At 40.0% G+C, this 15,334-nt stretch overlaps 1 protein-coding gene across 1 annotated transcript; it reads left to right on the top strand.

Moving 5' to 3' along the window:
* The first annotated feature begins 1,237 nt into the window (after positions 1–1,237).
* LOC112234598 (target of Myb protein 1) lies at positions 1,238–14,153 on the top strand. The gene is given in 16 exon segments (XM_024402799.2): positions 1,238–1,387; positions 8,819–8,903; positions 9,005–9,083; positions 9,185–9,334; positions 9,450–9,584; positions 9,740–9,871; positions 10,129–10,219; positions 10,222–10,244; positions 10,395–10,528; positions 10,612–10,639; positions 10,744–10,867; positions 10,958–11,021; positions 11,529–11,598; positions 12,696–12,755; positions 13,019–13,058; positions 13,215–14,153. Coding segments are annotated over 16 exon segments (1,365 nt in total). The 5' UTR covers positions 1,238–1,335; the 3' UTR covers positions 13,313–14,153.
* The last annotated feature ends 1,181 nt before the right edge of the window (positions 14,154–15,334 follow it).

Raw genomic sequence — 15,334 nt, 5'->3', positions numbered from 1 at the left:
GATCAAATTCTGCCCTGCTAGAGCTGCCCAGGTCAACTGTAAGTGCTGTTATTGTGAAGTGGAAATGTCTAGGAGCAACAACGGCTCAGCCGCGAAGTGGTAGGCCACACAAGCTCACAGAACGGGACCACAGAGTGTTGAAAAGCGTAACGTGTAAAAATGGTCTGTTCTCGGTTGCAACACTCACTACATCGTTCCAAACTGCCTCTGGAAACAATGTCAGCACAAGAACTGTTCGTCGGGAGCTTCATGAAAATGGTTTACATGGCCAAGCAGCAGCACATAAGCCTAAGATCATCATGCGCAATGCCAAGCGTTTGCCGCCAATGGACTCAGGAGAAGTCAAAACACATTCTCTGGAGTGTGGAATCACGCTTCACCGTCTGGCAGTCCGACGGACGAATCTGGGTTTGACGGATGCCAGTAGAACGTTACCTGCCCCAATGCATAGTGCCAATTGTAAAGTTTGGTGGTGGAGGAATAATGGTCTGGGGCTGTTTTTCATGGTTCAGGCTAGGCCCCTTAGTTCCAGTAAAGGGAAATCTTAACGCTACAGGATACAATGACATCCTGGACTATTTTGTGCTTCCAACTTTGTGGCAACAATTTGAGGAAGGCCCTTTCCTGTTTCAGCATGACAATGCCCCCGTGCACAAAGCGAGGTCCATACAGAAATGGTTTGTCAGTGTGGAAGAACTTGACTGGCCTGCACAGAGCCCTGACCTCAACCCCATCAAATACCTTTGGAATTAATTGGAACACCGACTGTGAGCCAGGCCTAATTGCCCAACATCAGTGCCTGACCTTACTAATGCTCTTGTGCCTGAATGGAAGCAAGTCCCAGCAGCAATGATCCAACATCTAGTGGAAAGGCTTCCCAGAAGAGTGGAGGCTGTTATAGCAGCAAAGGGGGGACCAACTCCATATTAATGCCTGTGATTTTGGAATGAAATGTTCGACGAGCAGGTGTCCACATACTTTTTGTCATGTAGTGTAGCTTCATAGTCCACGTATTTTGATGGGGTAGAATGTGAAGATGGTTTATCGTTTAGCCTTTAGCTAAATAGTGTTTATTTTGTTCCTCTCTGTGCAACTGTTCTGGTGGCTCTATTGTAGGCTACCCTATTAATCTGCATATATTAATATGGTCTCATTTTATGCAATTCCCAATTAGTACACACTAATGTTCAGTGAATGTAACGTTCACTTTAACAGATGACGTAACCTAATTTAATTCAATGTGTGCTGCTTCAGTTCTTTGCGGTAACTCCTCTGCTGTGGAAACGACGGAAGCGCAGTTCTGGATTTTGGTTTGACTGGCAGAAAGAAAGAAGGATGGAGTTTCTGACAGGAAACCCGTTTACTACACCGGTGGGCCAGCGAATAGGTAATTGTTACATTTTAACTAATAAAGTAGGTTTATAGTGGTTTGGCGCGTGAGTTTGTAGATAGTTTACATGGTTGCATCGGCATGACAGGCTACAAGACATTGGTAGGCTATTGTTGGAAAACAGACACTATCACTCCATAAAACGACACTAGATAATCCGTAGGTAATGGAAAAGGAAATTGACGTTATTGGTTATGTATTTAATAAGAAACGAAACTGATAATTGCTTGCTTATAGTTAGTTAATTGATCAAGATTGACAGTGCAAAAAAATATTTAGATTACGCTATGACTTGAATGACACTTGCACCGCACAATAATACCATAGAGGCGGGGCTACAGTGTTTTAATCCTCAATTTAATTGGCCAGTTTGGGTATTGTTGTTGGTCTATAGACCAATCGTTTGGCAAGCTCTGGGTGGGGTGGTGAAAAGTGTTCCCTTCCTTCGTGACCTAATTTTAAGAAAGGGGAATTTCTTAAAATTCCAATCCCTAAAATCTCACTAGAAGGAACAGGTTGATGGTTTCAGCCATGGTATTCTCATTTTCCTTATGTTGTTTACCTAACAAGCATCAGGTGACTATTTTTCAGGAATACTCAGGTATTTCAATTTATTAGTTTGTTCTTGTATGACCAGAAGACCTATTTTGTTTACAAATTTACGAAGAAGATTGAAAGCTGTATTTATTTTTGATGTATACAGTAACTAAGATACTGTTTTAAAGGGCATACAGGTCTGCTCTGACTTTACATGGTTATTGCTCTATTTAGTTATTAATACTTATTTCCAAAAAGGTCTTAGGAACGTTTATATGTAAAACGTTTTTTATTCCATTATTTTATTATCAGTTTTCATATGCATTTAAAATAGTAGGTACCCTTTTATTTTAAATTATTATTTGTTATTTTATTTCTCAGAATAGTTCCTGATTACACTAAAGAGGGTTTTTAGTCTCTCTTACTACAAGAACCCTTGGTTTGGTCTTGAACATAATTTTCAGTTGAGTTGAATTTCAAAGCCAGATAACGTCTAGCTCAAAGGTTATGGAATAAGCTATTTTCACTTTAAATTGACTTAAATGGTGCAGATCTCGGTTCCTTGTCGTTTATGTTCACTGCTCCTACGTCTTTGACTCATCCTACTACAGTTTATACTTTTATATCATCTTTGTTGTTTCGTCTTTGTCTATAGTTTCTCTTAATGCTAGGGGGTTGCGAAACAATGTGAAGCTCAAGGTCTTATTTTTATTTGCAAAACAATTTTGAACAGATTTTTGCTTTTTTCGAGAGTCTCACTCATGCCAACTTCTGGAGGTTACAGTGGGGCAACGATATTTGGCTTTCCCATGGATCTGAACACTCCGCTGGTGTCAGTACAATGAAAAATACCTTTGGCGGTAATATTCTACACTTGGAATGTGACCCCTTTGGTCACTTTATTTGTCTTGTGATCAGTTACAATGACATTATGCTCATTACTGTAAACTTCTACGGGTACAACACCAAACATGAGAATGATGAGTTGCTTGAATCTATAGAGAAACATATACTTCATTGGTTATCTAAATTTCCCAATTTGTTATTATTGATAGGAGGGGACTTTAACATTACAATAGATAATTCAACTGATAGATGGCCCCCAGGTAGGCGAACCAATCAGAATTTGGGTTAATACTTTTTATGGAAAAGTTTGATCTTTCTGATATATGGAGAGAGAGAGAGAGAGAGAGGTTTCTGGCCGACAGATCATTCACTTGGAGTAACAAAACAGGTTCCAGACAATCCAGAATATATTTTTGACTTATATCCAAATGTATTGATAGTGAGTGTGTTACCTCAAATAGTTGTACTACTCCCCTCACAGACCATAGGGCTATTTACATTGATATCAAAATATTTACCCCTGATACTAACCTTGGTAGAGCATTCTACTGGAAGCTAAATAGCTCATTATTAAATTAAGATATAGTTCAATTTGAGGTTAAAGATCTGCTCTCACACTTTTGGGAAATGGCTTGTGAAGAAAATTCGTATTGCAAGAACTGGGTGCTCTTTAAATTTGAGGTGTCCAAATACCTTAGAAAATATGGTAGTAATCTTGCTGAGACCAGAAGAGCTGAGGAAGAAAAGGTGATCATTAAGATAACTTCCCTTTCTCAGAGGTCCCAGCCGACCTCTCAGAGGAGGAGAAGATGGAACTAATTGAGTTACAAAATAAACTGGATAATATATATAAATTAAAAGCAGAAGGAGCCTTTATTAGATCTAGGAAAAAATGGATTAAGGAGGGAGAACAGAATTCATCCCATTTCTTTAGACTTGAGAAATTTCACTCTAAAAATAACGCTATCCATAAGTTAAACATTGATGGTATTATTACAGATGACCAAAAAATTAATCGCTAAATACTGGAGCAATTTTTACAGAAAATTGTATAGCTCTACATATTGTCAGGAATCCACAGATATGTTTTTTAACTCACTGAATAATGTTCATTCTATCAGTGATATAGAATCTAAACAGTGTGATGAACCCATCAAAGTTGAAGAGATTAGAGTCTATCAAACATCTAAAGAACAATAAATCACCAGGTGTTGATGGTGATATGCAGCTGTTCAGGGAAGCTAGAAACCATTATACACAGGCAGTTAGAAAAGCCAAGGCTAGCTTTTTCAAGCAGAAATTTGCTTCCTGCAACACTAACTCAAAAAGTTCTGGGACACTGTAAAGTCCATGGAGAATAAGAACACCTCCTCCCAGCTGCCCACTGCACTGAAGATAGGAAACACTGTCACCAATGATAAATCCACCATAATTGAGAATTTCAATAAGCATTTTTCTACGGCTGGCCATGCTTTCCACCTGGCTACTCCTACCCCGGACAACAGCACTGCACCCCCAACAGCAACTCGCCCAAGCCTTCCCCATTTCTCCTTCTCCCAAATCCATTCAGCTGATGTTCTGAAAGAGCTGCAAAATCTGGACCCCTACAAATCAGCCGGGCCAGACAATCTGGACCCTTTCTTTCTAAAATTATCTGCCGAAATTGTTGCCACCCCTATTACTAGCCTGTTCAACCTCTCTTTCGTGTCGTCTGAGATTCCCAAAGATTGGAAAGCAGCTGCGGTCATCCCCCTCTTCAAAGGGGGACACTCTTGACCCAAACTGCTACAGACCTATATCTATCCTACCGTGCCTTTCTAAGGTCTTCGAAAGCCAAGTCAACAAACAGATTACCGACCATTTCGAATCTCACCATACCTTCTCTGCTATGCAATCTGGTTTCAGAGCTGGTCATGGGTGCACCTCAGCCACGCTCAAGGTCCTAAACGATATCTTAACCGCCATCGATAAGAAACATTACTGTGCAGCCGTATTCATTGATCTGGCCAAGGCTTTCGACTCTGTCAATCACCACATCCTCATCGGCAGACTCGACAGCCTTGGTTTCTCAAATAATTGCCTCGCCTGGTTCACCAACTACTTCTCTGATAGAGTTCAGTGTGTCAAATCGGAGGGTCTGCTGTCCGGACCTCTGGCAGTCTCTATGGGGTGCCACAGGGTTCAATTCTTGGACCGACTCTCTTCTCTGTATACATCAATGAGGTCGCTCTTGCTGCTGGTGAATCCCTGATCCACCTCTACGCAGACGACACCATTCTGTATACTTCCGGCCCTTCTTTGGACACTGTGTTAACAACCCTCCAGGCAAGCTTCAATGCCATACAACTCTCCTTCCGTGGCCTCCAATTGCTCTTAAATACAAGTAAAACTAAATGCATGCTCTTCAACCGATCGCTACCTGCACCTACCAGCCTGTCCAACATCACTACTCTGGACGGCTCTGACTTAGAATACGTGGACAACTACAAATACTTAGGTGTCTGGTTAGACTGTAAACTCTCCTTCCAGACCCATATCAAACATCTCCAATCCAAAGTTAAATCTAGAATTGGCTTCCTATTTCGCAACAAAGCATCCTTCACTCATGCTGCCAAACATACCCTTGTAAAACTGACCATCCTACCAGTCCTCGACTTTGGCGATGTCATTTACAAAATAGCCTCCAATACCCTACTCAACAAATTGGATGCAGTCTATCACAGTGCAATCCGTTTGGTCACCAAAGCCCCATATACTACCCACCATTGCGACCTGTACGCTCTCGTTGGCTGGCCCTCGCTTCATACTCGTCGCCAAACCCACTGGCTCCATGTCATCTACAAGACCCTGCTAGGTAAAGTCCCCCTTATCTCAGCTCGCTGGTCACCATAGCATCTCCCACCTGTAGCACACGCTCCAGCAGGTATATCTCTCTAGTCACCCCCAAAACCAATTCTTTCTTTGGCCGCCTCTCCTTCCAGTTCTCTGCTACCAATGACTGGAACGAACTACAAAAATCTCTGAAACTGGAAACACTTATCTCCCTCACTAGCTTTAAGCACCAACTGTCAGAGCAGCTCACAGATTACTGCACCTGTACATAGCCCACCTATAATTTAGCCCAAACAACTACCTCTTTCCCAACTGTATTTAATTTTTATTTATTTATTTATTTTGCTCCTTTGCACCCCATTATTTTTATTTCTACTTTGCACATTCTTCCATTGCAAAACTACCATTCCAGTGTTTTACTTGCTATATTGTATTTACTTTGCCACCATGGCCTTTTTGCCTTTACCTCCCTTCTCACCTCATTTGCTCACATTGTATATAGACTTGTTTATACTGTATTATTGACTGTATGTTTGTTTTACTCCATGTGTAACTCTGTGTCGTTGTATCTGTCGAACTGCTTTGTTTTATCTTGGCCAGGTCGCAATTGTAAATGAGAACTTGTTCTCAACTTGCCTACCTGGTTAAATAAAGGTAAAATAAATAAATAAAATAAATACAATCCTTTTCCAAAGCGTCTGGTCTATATCTTAACATTATTAAATGTGAACTCATAGCTGTCAAAGATTGTGTGACACTTTCATATTATGGTATTCCAGTAAAAGAATAACTTACATATTTAGGCATAACCATTACAAAGGATCAGAAGTCTAGAGGCTTACTAAATTTTAACCCTCTTATTAAAAACCCCCAGAAGAAGCTAAATCAATGGCTACAGAGGGACTTATCTTTAAAAGGTAGAGTCCTAATAACCAAGGCTGAAGGTATCTCTAGACTAACATATGGTGCTCTATCTTTATATCTTGACAGTAAAATAAGCAAGGAGATAGACCTGATGCTTTTCAACTTTCTTTGGAGAAACCGTACCCATTACATTAGGAAAACTGCTGTAATGAACACTTGTGAGAATGGTGGACTGAATTTTCTGGACTTTACTACTTTAAAAATACTTTTAAGATCAATTGGATAAAACAATTCCTAAGAAGACCCATTTCTATCTGGAATTTTATTCCTCATCATGTCTTCTCTACTTTTGGTGGCCTTAACTTAATGTTATTTTGCAATTATAATATTGACAAAGTTCCAGTGAAACGTTCTGCTTTTCATCGGCAGGTTTTCTTGTCATGGTCTTGTCATTTATGAACACAATTTTTCTCGAACAGTTTTTTTACTCAGTTATAAAGAATTCTTATCACTTTACAAGGTCCCTGTAACACCTAAAGATTTTGCAATTGTTTTAGATGCCATTCCCTCAGGTGTTGCTATGTTATTCAGGAACGTGTCAAGACCTGACCCTCAGAGCCTACCTTCTATTGACCCTGTTGACTCATCAGTAGGAAAGATTTGTTTCTCTTTTGGTCCATTCAACAACAGAGCGATTACGAACCTTGTTTCAGCAGGATGTTGTATCTATACCTTATGTCATGCCTTATTGGAATGGATTTATTGATAATATCTGTTGGGAAAAAAAAATTGGATGTTGCCACACACATTATTGTGTGTTGTTAACAAAATTAAGGAAGTTTCCTTTAAAATTATTCATAAATATTATCCTGCCAACCACTATATGAAGAAGTTTAAGGAAAACATCAACTCAAATTGCTCCTTTTGTAATGACCACCCAGAAACAGTGTTGCATCTTTTTGGCATTGTATGCATGTAAGAAAACTGTGGCAAGACATCAGTAGGTTTATAATTGAACACATTTATGAAGATTTTACACTATTGTGGAGAGATGTACTGTTTGGATTCTTTACATACAATAGAAATAAGCTGAAACATTTTTATGTCATTCATTTCATTATTCTTAAGGCCAAATTTCATATACACAAATGTACATTTACAAACAGAAAACCACATTTTCGTACCCTACAAAAAGAAATTGAACTGTATTTTAAGACGGTTAAATGCTCTACTAACAAAAAAAGCTGTTAGAATTGTAAGTATATGCATGTCCCTTAAGGTCCTTGTGTAATTGTAATGTGATATTGTACCCCTAGCTTGATTGTCCATTGTTTGTAATCTATGTATGCTTGTGTTCCCTCATGTGCTTTATGTATTGATCTGTTGTTAATTAAAATAAATACAATTTTAAAAATTATTTTAAAAATAAAAAATGTTCCAATGCATCCATTTTTATCTCTATCAAACCATTTAAGTACCTTACTGTGAATGTTTATTTTTGACCATTTGAATTTAAAACAATGTACTTCTTAGCAAAGAGCAATTTCTCAAGCAATAATTTTGCTAGGACTGTGAGTGGGAGATGAAAACTAGCTGAGGTTTGGTACTCTTTCTTATTAATATATTAACACATTTACAAGGTAGGCCAAAATCCACCTAAACAGGTAACAATTTCAGGTAGACTTTTCCAACATCTCTTACACTTAAAAGAACATTATCGTTTTCACAATTTCACAGTATTATTTCCACCTAATAGTGTGAACATATTTATCAAACACAGGAAAATCACATTTTTTGACTGCACTGGGCCTTTAAGAAATAATGGAATAACATGTATACTGTAGACATAACGTTGCTGATTAATAATTAATCTGCTTGCCAACTTGTTTTTATGTAGTTTACAAGTGGCCTATTTTATCTTATAAGCTTAAACTCCCCCTGTGACATAATTATAGATGGAAAAACAATCTGCCTATTTTAATGTATATGACCACAAAATGAGAGTACAAGTAGGAGAGGTTGTTCTACTTTCTAAACTGAGCTAAGTCCTGTTTCTATCCCCTCCCTTTCAGAGGAATGAAGACAGAACATTTTAATCTGTTTTAAATAAACGTCTGCCAAGGAACATAATGCTGGTCACATGAACTAGTCAGTTAGATGGAGAAAGAATGAGTTTGACAAACAAATAGGGATTTAACTGACATGGATGAGTAGAGGCATCATCAAAGTAAGCTAATAAACAACTATTGAGAGTTGTGTTATGAGTCAGAGACCGTTTCACAGTGACTATGTCTTCCAGATAATTTTATGCAAAATAAAGTGCAATGTCTCTATTGTTTTTGTTCTCAGAATATGCAACCAGCTCCAGTCTCCAGTCGGAGGACTGGGCTCTCAACATGGACATCTGTGACATCATCAACGAGACAGAGGAGGGGTGTGTATCCTCTGACATAATGGACTGTTTTTTTCCTTTGACAGCTTACTGTATTCTGCTTTTGTTGTCTGAAGTTGATTATTTACCTACAATGATTACAGGCCTAGAGATTCATACAAAGCAATAAAGAAGAGGATTGTTGGAAACAAGAACTTCAGAGAGGTCATGCTGGCATTGACTGTGAGTGTCACATTTACCTCTCTCATTCACCATACTTTTTCCTTTTCTTCATGAACTTGTAACCTAACTTTCTTTCTCTCTTATGTCATGTTGGTTTTCAGGTGCTGGAAGCGTGTGTGAAGAACTGTGGCCACAGGTTCCATGTGCTAGTCTCAACCAGGGAGTTTGTTGAGGGGGTTCTTGTCAGGTCCATCTTACCCAAGAACAATCCCCCTCTGGTCCTGCATGACAGGGTGCTCAGCCTTATACAGGTGAGAGATGGCATTGGTACTCATACCTTCAGTAAGTCACAGAGCTGTGTTGGAATTGACCGCTAGCTATTGTCGGGTGTGTGCGGTTTATGATGTGTGTTTGTCTATTGTTCAGGCATGGGCAGACGCATTCCGCAGCTCGCCAGCTCTGACGGGCGTGGTCTCTGTGTACGAGGACCTGAGACGGAAAGGACTGGAGTTTCCCATGACTGAACTGGACGGATACTCTCCCAATCACACTCCAAATAGGGTATACCTTCAAACAATGACTGGTGAAAATGCATGCATTTCCTCACTGACAAATACAGAGTACAACTTTCTGCTAAACCTCTCTAAAGCTGTTTTAGCTCCCTACTCCTTAACACTATTCTCTAACTCAATTGGTCCCTGTGCTCTGTCCACCAGACTGTGCCTGATAACGGGCCTATTGTCACTGTATCTGCTGCACCCTCATCCCCCAGGCCTGTCCCCATATCACCACAGCTTCCTGCATCCCAACAGAGCGAGCAGATACCCCTCACCTTCACACCTTATCAGGTGATTGGAATGCTCCCGTCATACAGGGCCCTCTAAAATGGCATGGCTTTTATTTTAGTAACACAATCTTTTGCATGCAGGCTGAATTCACTCCAGGGCATTACTTTAAAATCTAATTACCTTGTGCACTGTGGATGTTTCAGTTACTTGTTTCACATTCAGAATGTATAATAAAAGTTGATGCTTTACAGTATAATGCCAACCCCACCCCACACAATTTAGCATATGAGTGCTGATGCCATTGACTCCTATTCCAGGTTAAAAAGTTGAAGACCGACCTGGGAGTGGTTCGAGGTAACCTGACAGTGATGTCAGATATGATGTCTCAACTGGATCCAGCAACAGCTAGCATTCAGACACAGAGCTGCTTCAGGTTAGTTGGTTCGCTCGCTCGCTGGGCTCTCTCTATGGCTGTCCAACCATGGCTGTGACACATGTCATCTGTTTGTATCCATCTCTCCTTTGTCCACTGCTGTCTTTTCGCTGACTCTCTGTATCTCCTGCTCTCTCACTCTGTCAGTAGGAGTTGTATGCAGCATGTAAAGACATGCAGGATAAGATAATGGAGCTGGTCCCAAGACTCAGTGAGGAGAAACTGACAGAGGAGCTGCTGGTTGCCAACGATGAAATCAATGCCACATTCACTCGCTACCAGAGGTATTGTCCTAAATGATCAACATCAGATACAGTCAATAATTCCTGCTGTGATAGGAGTATGATTTTCATTATTTCCTTTCCAGGTTTCAGAGACAAAGAGCTACAATGCAGGTAAGTGTTTTTTCTTAAGGATCTGTGGTCCTTTACCCTTATCACAAATGCATGTTTGGATGAGATATGTACTGTTCAACTTCACAATTTTCTCAATCACCTAGAGCCCGACCTACGTCAACCTTATTGACCTCAGTGCAGCAATCAAGCCTGTTGTTACAGCTCCCACCCACAGCCAGCTCAGCCGATCAACAGTGGACACAGTGTCTAGTCAGATGACAGGACTCCGTAAGTAACTACAGTGTTCCTCGATCTGATAGAGGTTCTCAATGTGTCCCTATAGTACAATTCATTCTCTTAACCCTGTTTTCCACATAGGTATGAGGGAATTCGATGAATTTGCACAGAACAGGAGCATCACACAGACACAACCGAGACCGAGGTAATAGACAGCTCCAACAAAAGTCCAGGTTTAGCTTTCATGGTAGAATGGATTGTTCAGACTCATAGCAAGAGTGAGCGGGAGCTTACTAAAGCAGGTGTCAAGACTTTCTCATGGCTTAGTACTGTATAACAAATGGACTAGTGCTGTGGTTGTCTTGTCAATCCCTGGCTTGTTTAGGTTATAACAGTCCTGCTCCAGCTAAGCTGGTGCACTAGTCTAGACTGAAAGTGAACCTGGCTGGCTCAAGATATTTGTGCCATTCATTCTGTCAATAAGGATTATGAATGGAGTCTGGCATGAACTGCAAGCTTACATGGCTAGTGAGAAAACTGTGCAAACATTTGCAATACAAATGTTGAAGGAACATTTCTCCTCTGTATTTGGTTTTCCAATAAAGTTGTTCGTACTTTGGCCAATGGTTACTTGTGGAGATGGCTATTATTCTACTACTGTATGTACACTGTAAACTACATCATTTTCTAAGCAGTGAAATGTGTGTTTTAGTGAGCGGAATGAAGGTGTTGCCGACAGTCTGGCTCAAGCACAAAACACCAGATTACAGAACACTGGAACGGTCAGTAACCCCAGAATGATTTAACCCAGGACAGATTTGAAAGGATGTTTGTTTAGGAAGGGCATTGCTTGTGTCCATGGAGTCCTTATGCCCTGTGGAGTGTCACTAATATGTACAATAACCCTTTGTCTTAGTTCATGTGTAGGTCTACCCTGCCCTTATATGTTTAAGCAATGTTCTCTGTGTCCTGCCACAATTTCACGTGCAAAATTGGCACTTTTGTTAGTGCTATAAGATTGTCTGTCTGTGTCTCTGTTTTGTCTCCTTGTTCATAACCCAATGGTTTTGTGTTATGGCATGCATGTCTTCCAGTATCTTTGTTCATAAATAAATGTCTATCTGTGTAAACTGTAAAGGGTGACAGCCCAGACTCCACCCCCCTGAGCTCCACGACACAGTTTGATTGGATGATGGAAAAGGGAATGGTGGGTCTGATTGGCTGGCACAGTGCCATTCCTTTTGCCTTCTACCCCTGGGGCTTATGCTGGAATGTTTTGCATTCAAGCATGTTTAGTGTGTATTTAATAAATGATTGTTTCCTTTCCTTTTTTTGTACTGAGATGGTTGTATGATCTTTTTTCTGGTGTGCCTGATCTGATTCTTTTTTTCTTACTTTGATTTTTGCATTCATGTGTTATAAGTGTTCATTTCTGAAACTGATAGATGGTGTGTATTGGCACATCTTAAAGGGATACTTCTGGATTTTGGCAATGAATTTTGGCAATGAGGCCCTTTATCTACTTCCCCAAAGTCAGATGAACTCGTTAACACCATTTGTGTCCAAAATGGCCTCATTGCAAAAATCCCCAAGTATCCCTTTTAAATCATGACTCTAAATTATTACTATGTTTGCTAATTTACTCCCACTCTGTTCAGTTTTCCCTGCCATAACTTTGGTGGTGGATGGATCCCTTGTTTCCCTGTCTAAAATAAACTGGTTTCAATCAGAATACTAGGGGTCAGCATGCTTGAATGGTGGTTATTTGTAGATTGCCCAAGAAAAATCTAAAGGTAATGGTACTCTAGAGTCTGGCGGTCACAAGAAAACAGTGGCTTACAGTACATCCTGACAGTAACCTCTTCCCTAACTCCCCCAGATCCCTGTGAGTCAGACGTCTGTGATGGATGACATTGAGAAGTGGCTGGATGTGAACGAGGTGGGTCACTGTTAGCATTCACTCAATGTCACGGTATACAAGCAGAATCCAACTTGGTTCCATGTTATACCAGTGCCAGTCCTTGCACCCCCTCTCTAATTTGGTTTTATGGACTATACATAGTATACAGTAATTGAAAATGCCTGCATGGTGCTTTACCCCAGCAAATGTAACATTCCTGACTTTTTGAACATATTCAATTTTGTTTGGACATTTGACTGTTGACGTGACCATAACAGTCATGGCTTTCATGTGTGTCACAGGAGGACGACATGGCTGATTCAGAGGGTGTGACAAGTGAGGGTGAGCTTCTATTTCTTAATTCCTCATCCACTCCCTGGGTATCGCTATGTAGATCCAACAACAGTTTAGTTTGCTTCCTTTTACTATTACAAAGTCCTGAGTAATCCTTTTTGAGACCAAAAAAGCCCGCCTAAGGCTCCTTCTCCCTCCTTTTAGAGTTTGACAGGTTTCTGGCAGAAAGAGCGAGAGCAGCAGAGCGACTCCCGTCCCTGAAAGCTTCTTCTCGTGACGACAACAACTACTCTGAGTCATAGGCCAAGCTGCAACCTGTCACATATCCAATGCCATTTTCCCAAATAGTGTGAGAGGACTGAACTGGATGAATGTATGATTGGCACATACAGTGAGTAAATGACTGGTGGGAACAACAACTCCTGACAATTGGGTTGTGCTACTGACACTCAGGTGAACTACTTTATGTTCAACTCTCCTGGGTTAAGGTCTTTATCTAGTATGTTTAATGCATATTTTTATGTTAAGGCTAAATTAACTTGGACCAAGTGTTTTTAACTTACACTAAAAGAGTGCTTTATGATAAGAACTTAAGTCGTCCCGTGCCACTATGTATATGGATATCCAGCAGAGGAGGCTGGTGGCAGGAGCTATAGGAGGATTGGCTTATTATAATGGCTGGAATGGAATTCAGTGGAATGGAGTCAAACATGTGGTTTCCTTATCTTTGGTACTGTTCCATTATTCCATTCTAGACATTATAATGAGCCCATCCTCCTATAGCTCCTACCACCAGCCTCCTCTGGTATGGCTACGGATACAAACATTTGCACAATGATTGAGTTTAATTCCTGTTACATTTCTTAGAAGAGAATGAAATATGCCCAATATTTTCAGATAAACATTGAATGGTGTGCATTCCAGAAAATGCAGGCATGATAAACACAATGTTAGTAGATTGCAATAAGCTATAATTAGAGGAAATGAATTATGTGATGCTCATGATGAATCCCGTTTGTAATACAGGACACTTTTAGGAAGAGCAATACAAACGAATTTGTTTCTGGAGTACTTGAAGTTTATCAAATGTTACACAATGTCATGATGAATTACTGTAACATTAAACACAGGTGAAGTCTTAAAGATAGTTTGTTTTTATTCACTCTGAGATGGGTGCTCAGCGTGTGGGCTGATTTCATGGTTCTGCAAATATGACTGATTTCTGTGATTGAATAACACAAAGGTTTTTGCAATTTCCATGTCATTTAAAAAAGCATGTTGAATCTGTCAAGTACTTACAGGAGTGTTAATGCTTTTGTCATATCAACTTTAAAAGTTGTCTGAAGAAACTGGGATGCCATAACTTTTACACGGAACAGCAAAGTGTTGAAGGGCTCCAAACAGCTGTGGCAAGGGAAGTTGAACTATGTATTTTTTCCAGATACAAGGAATTGATATCCCAAGTTCAACGTTTTTAAAACGAACATGCCTAAAAACCAAAGTATGGAAGAGGCCATTTAGAAATGTGTTGTGAAGCATAAACTAGGCCAATGTTTGGTTCTCTGAAATACTGCATTTTTGATCTGTAAATCTATTCTGCATGGTATCTAAACTATACTGAACTAAAACATAATTGACCATTTTACTGAGTTACAATTCATTAAATAAATGTAATTAGGCCCTAATCTATGGATATCACATGACTGGGCAGGGGCGCAACCTGGTTGGGCCTGGAAGGGCAAAGGTCCGCTTGGGAGCTAGGCCCAATGATTATCTGGCAATAGTTCTGGTGGACCTTCTTGCATGCTGGTTGCATGTTCCCTCAAATGGAGAACTCTGTGGCATTGTGTTGTTTGACAAAACTACACATGTTTGTGTCCTTTTGTCCCCAGCAAATGAGAAATGCTTACTAATCGGGATGTGAACCAATTTGAGCCGTGTTACGTGTTGTTTATATTTTTGTTCAGTATAAATCAAGATTGTTGTCTTGGTCTTTTTCAGAATAAGCTGTTTACCTCCATTTCTGTATCCTGTGTACAAGTGGAAGGAATTTTATGTATGTAACCTTTATTTAACTAAGCAAGTCAATTAAGAACAAATTCTTATTTACAATGACAGCCTACCTTGGCCAAACCCTGAAGATGCTAAATAATTGTGCGCTGCCCTATGGGACTCCCAATCACGGACTTAGAGACTGCTTTGTTTATTTGGTTGCTAATATTTTTATCATTGGTTTCGGTTTTCTACGGGTTTAATTGAAAAACTAGATGTTTTATTTGGAAGTAGGCTACTTTCTGTTACTTGCAAATTAAATGTGCGAACCC

The sequence above is a fragment of the Oncorhynchus tshawytscha genome, linkage group LG09 (assembly GCF_018296145.1).
Source record: "Oncorhynchus tshawytscha isolate Ot180627B linkage group LG09, Otsh_v2.0, whole genome shotgun sequence".
NCBI classification, from domain to species: Eukaryota; Metazoa; Chordata; class Actinopteri; order Salmoniformes; family Salmonidae; genus Oncorhynchus; species Oncorhynchus tshawytscha.
The sequence above is the reverse complement of the archived record's forward strand: the minus strand, read 5'-3'. Positions and strand labels throughout refer to the sequence as shown.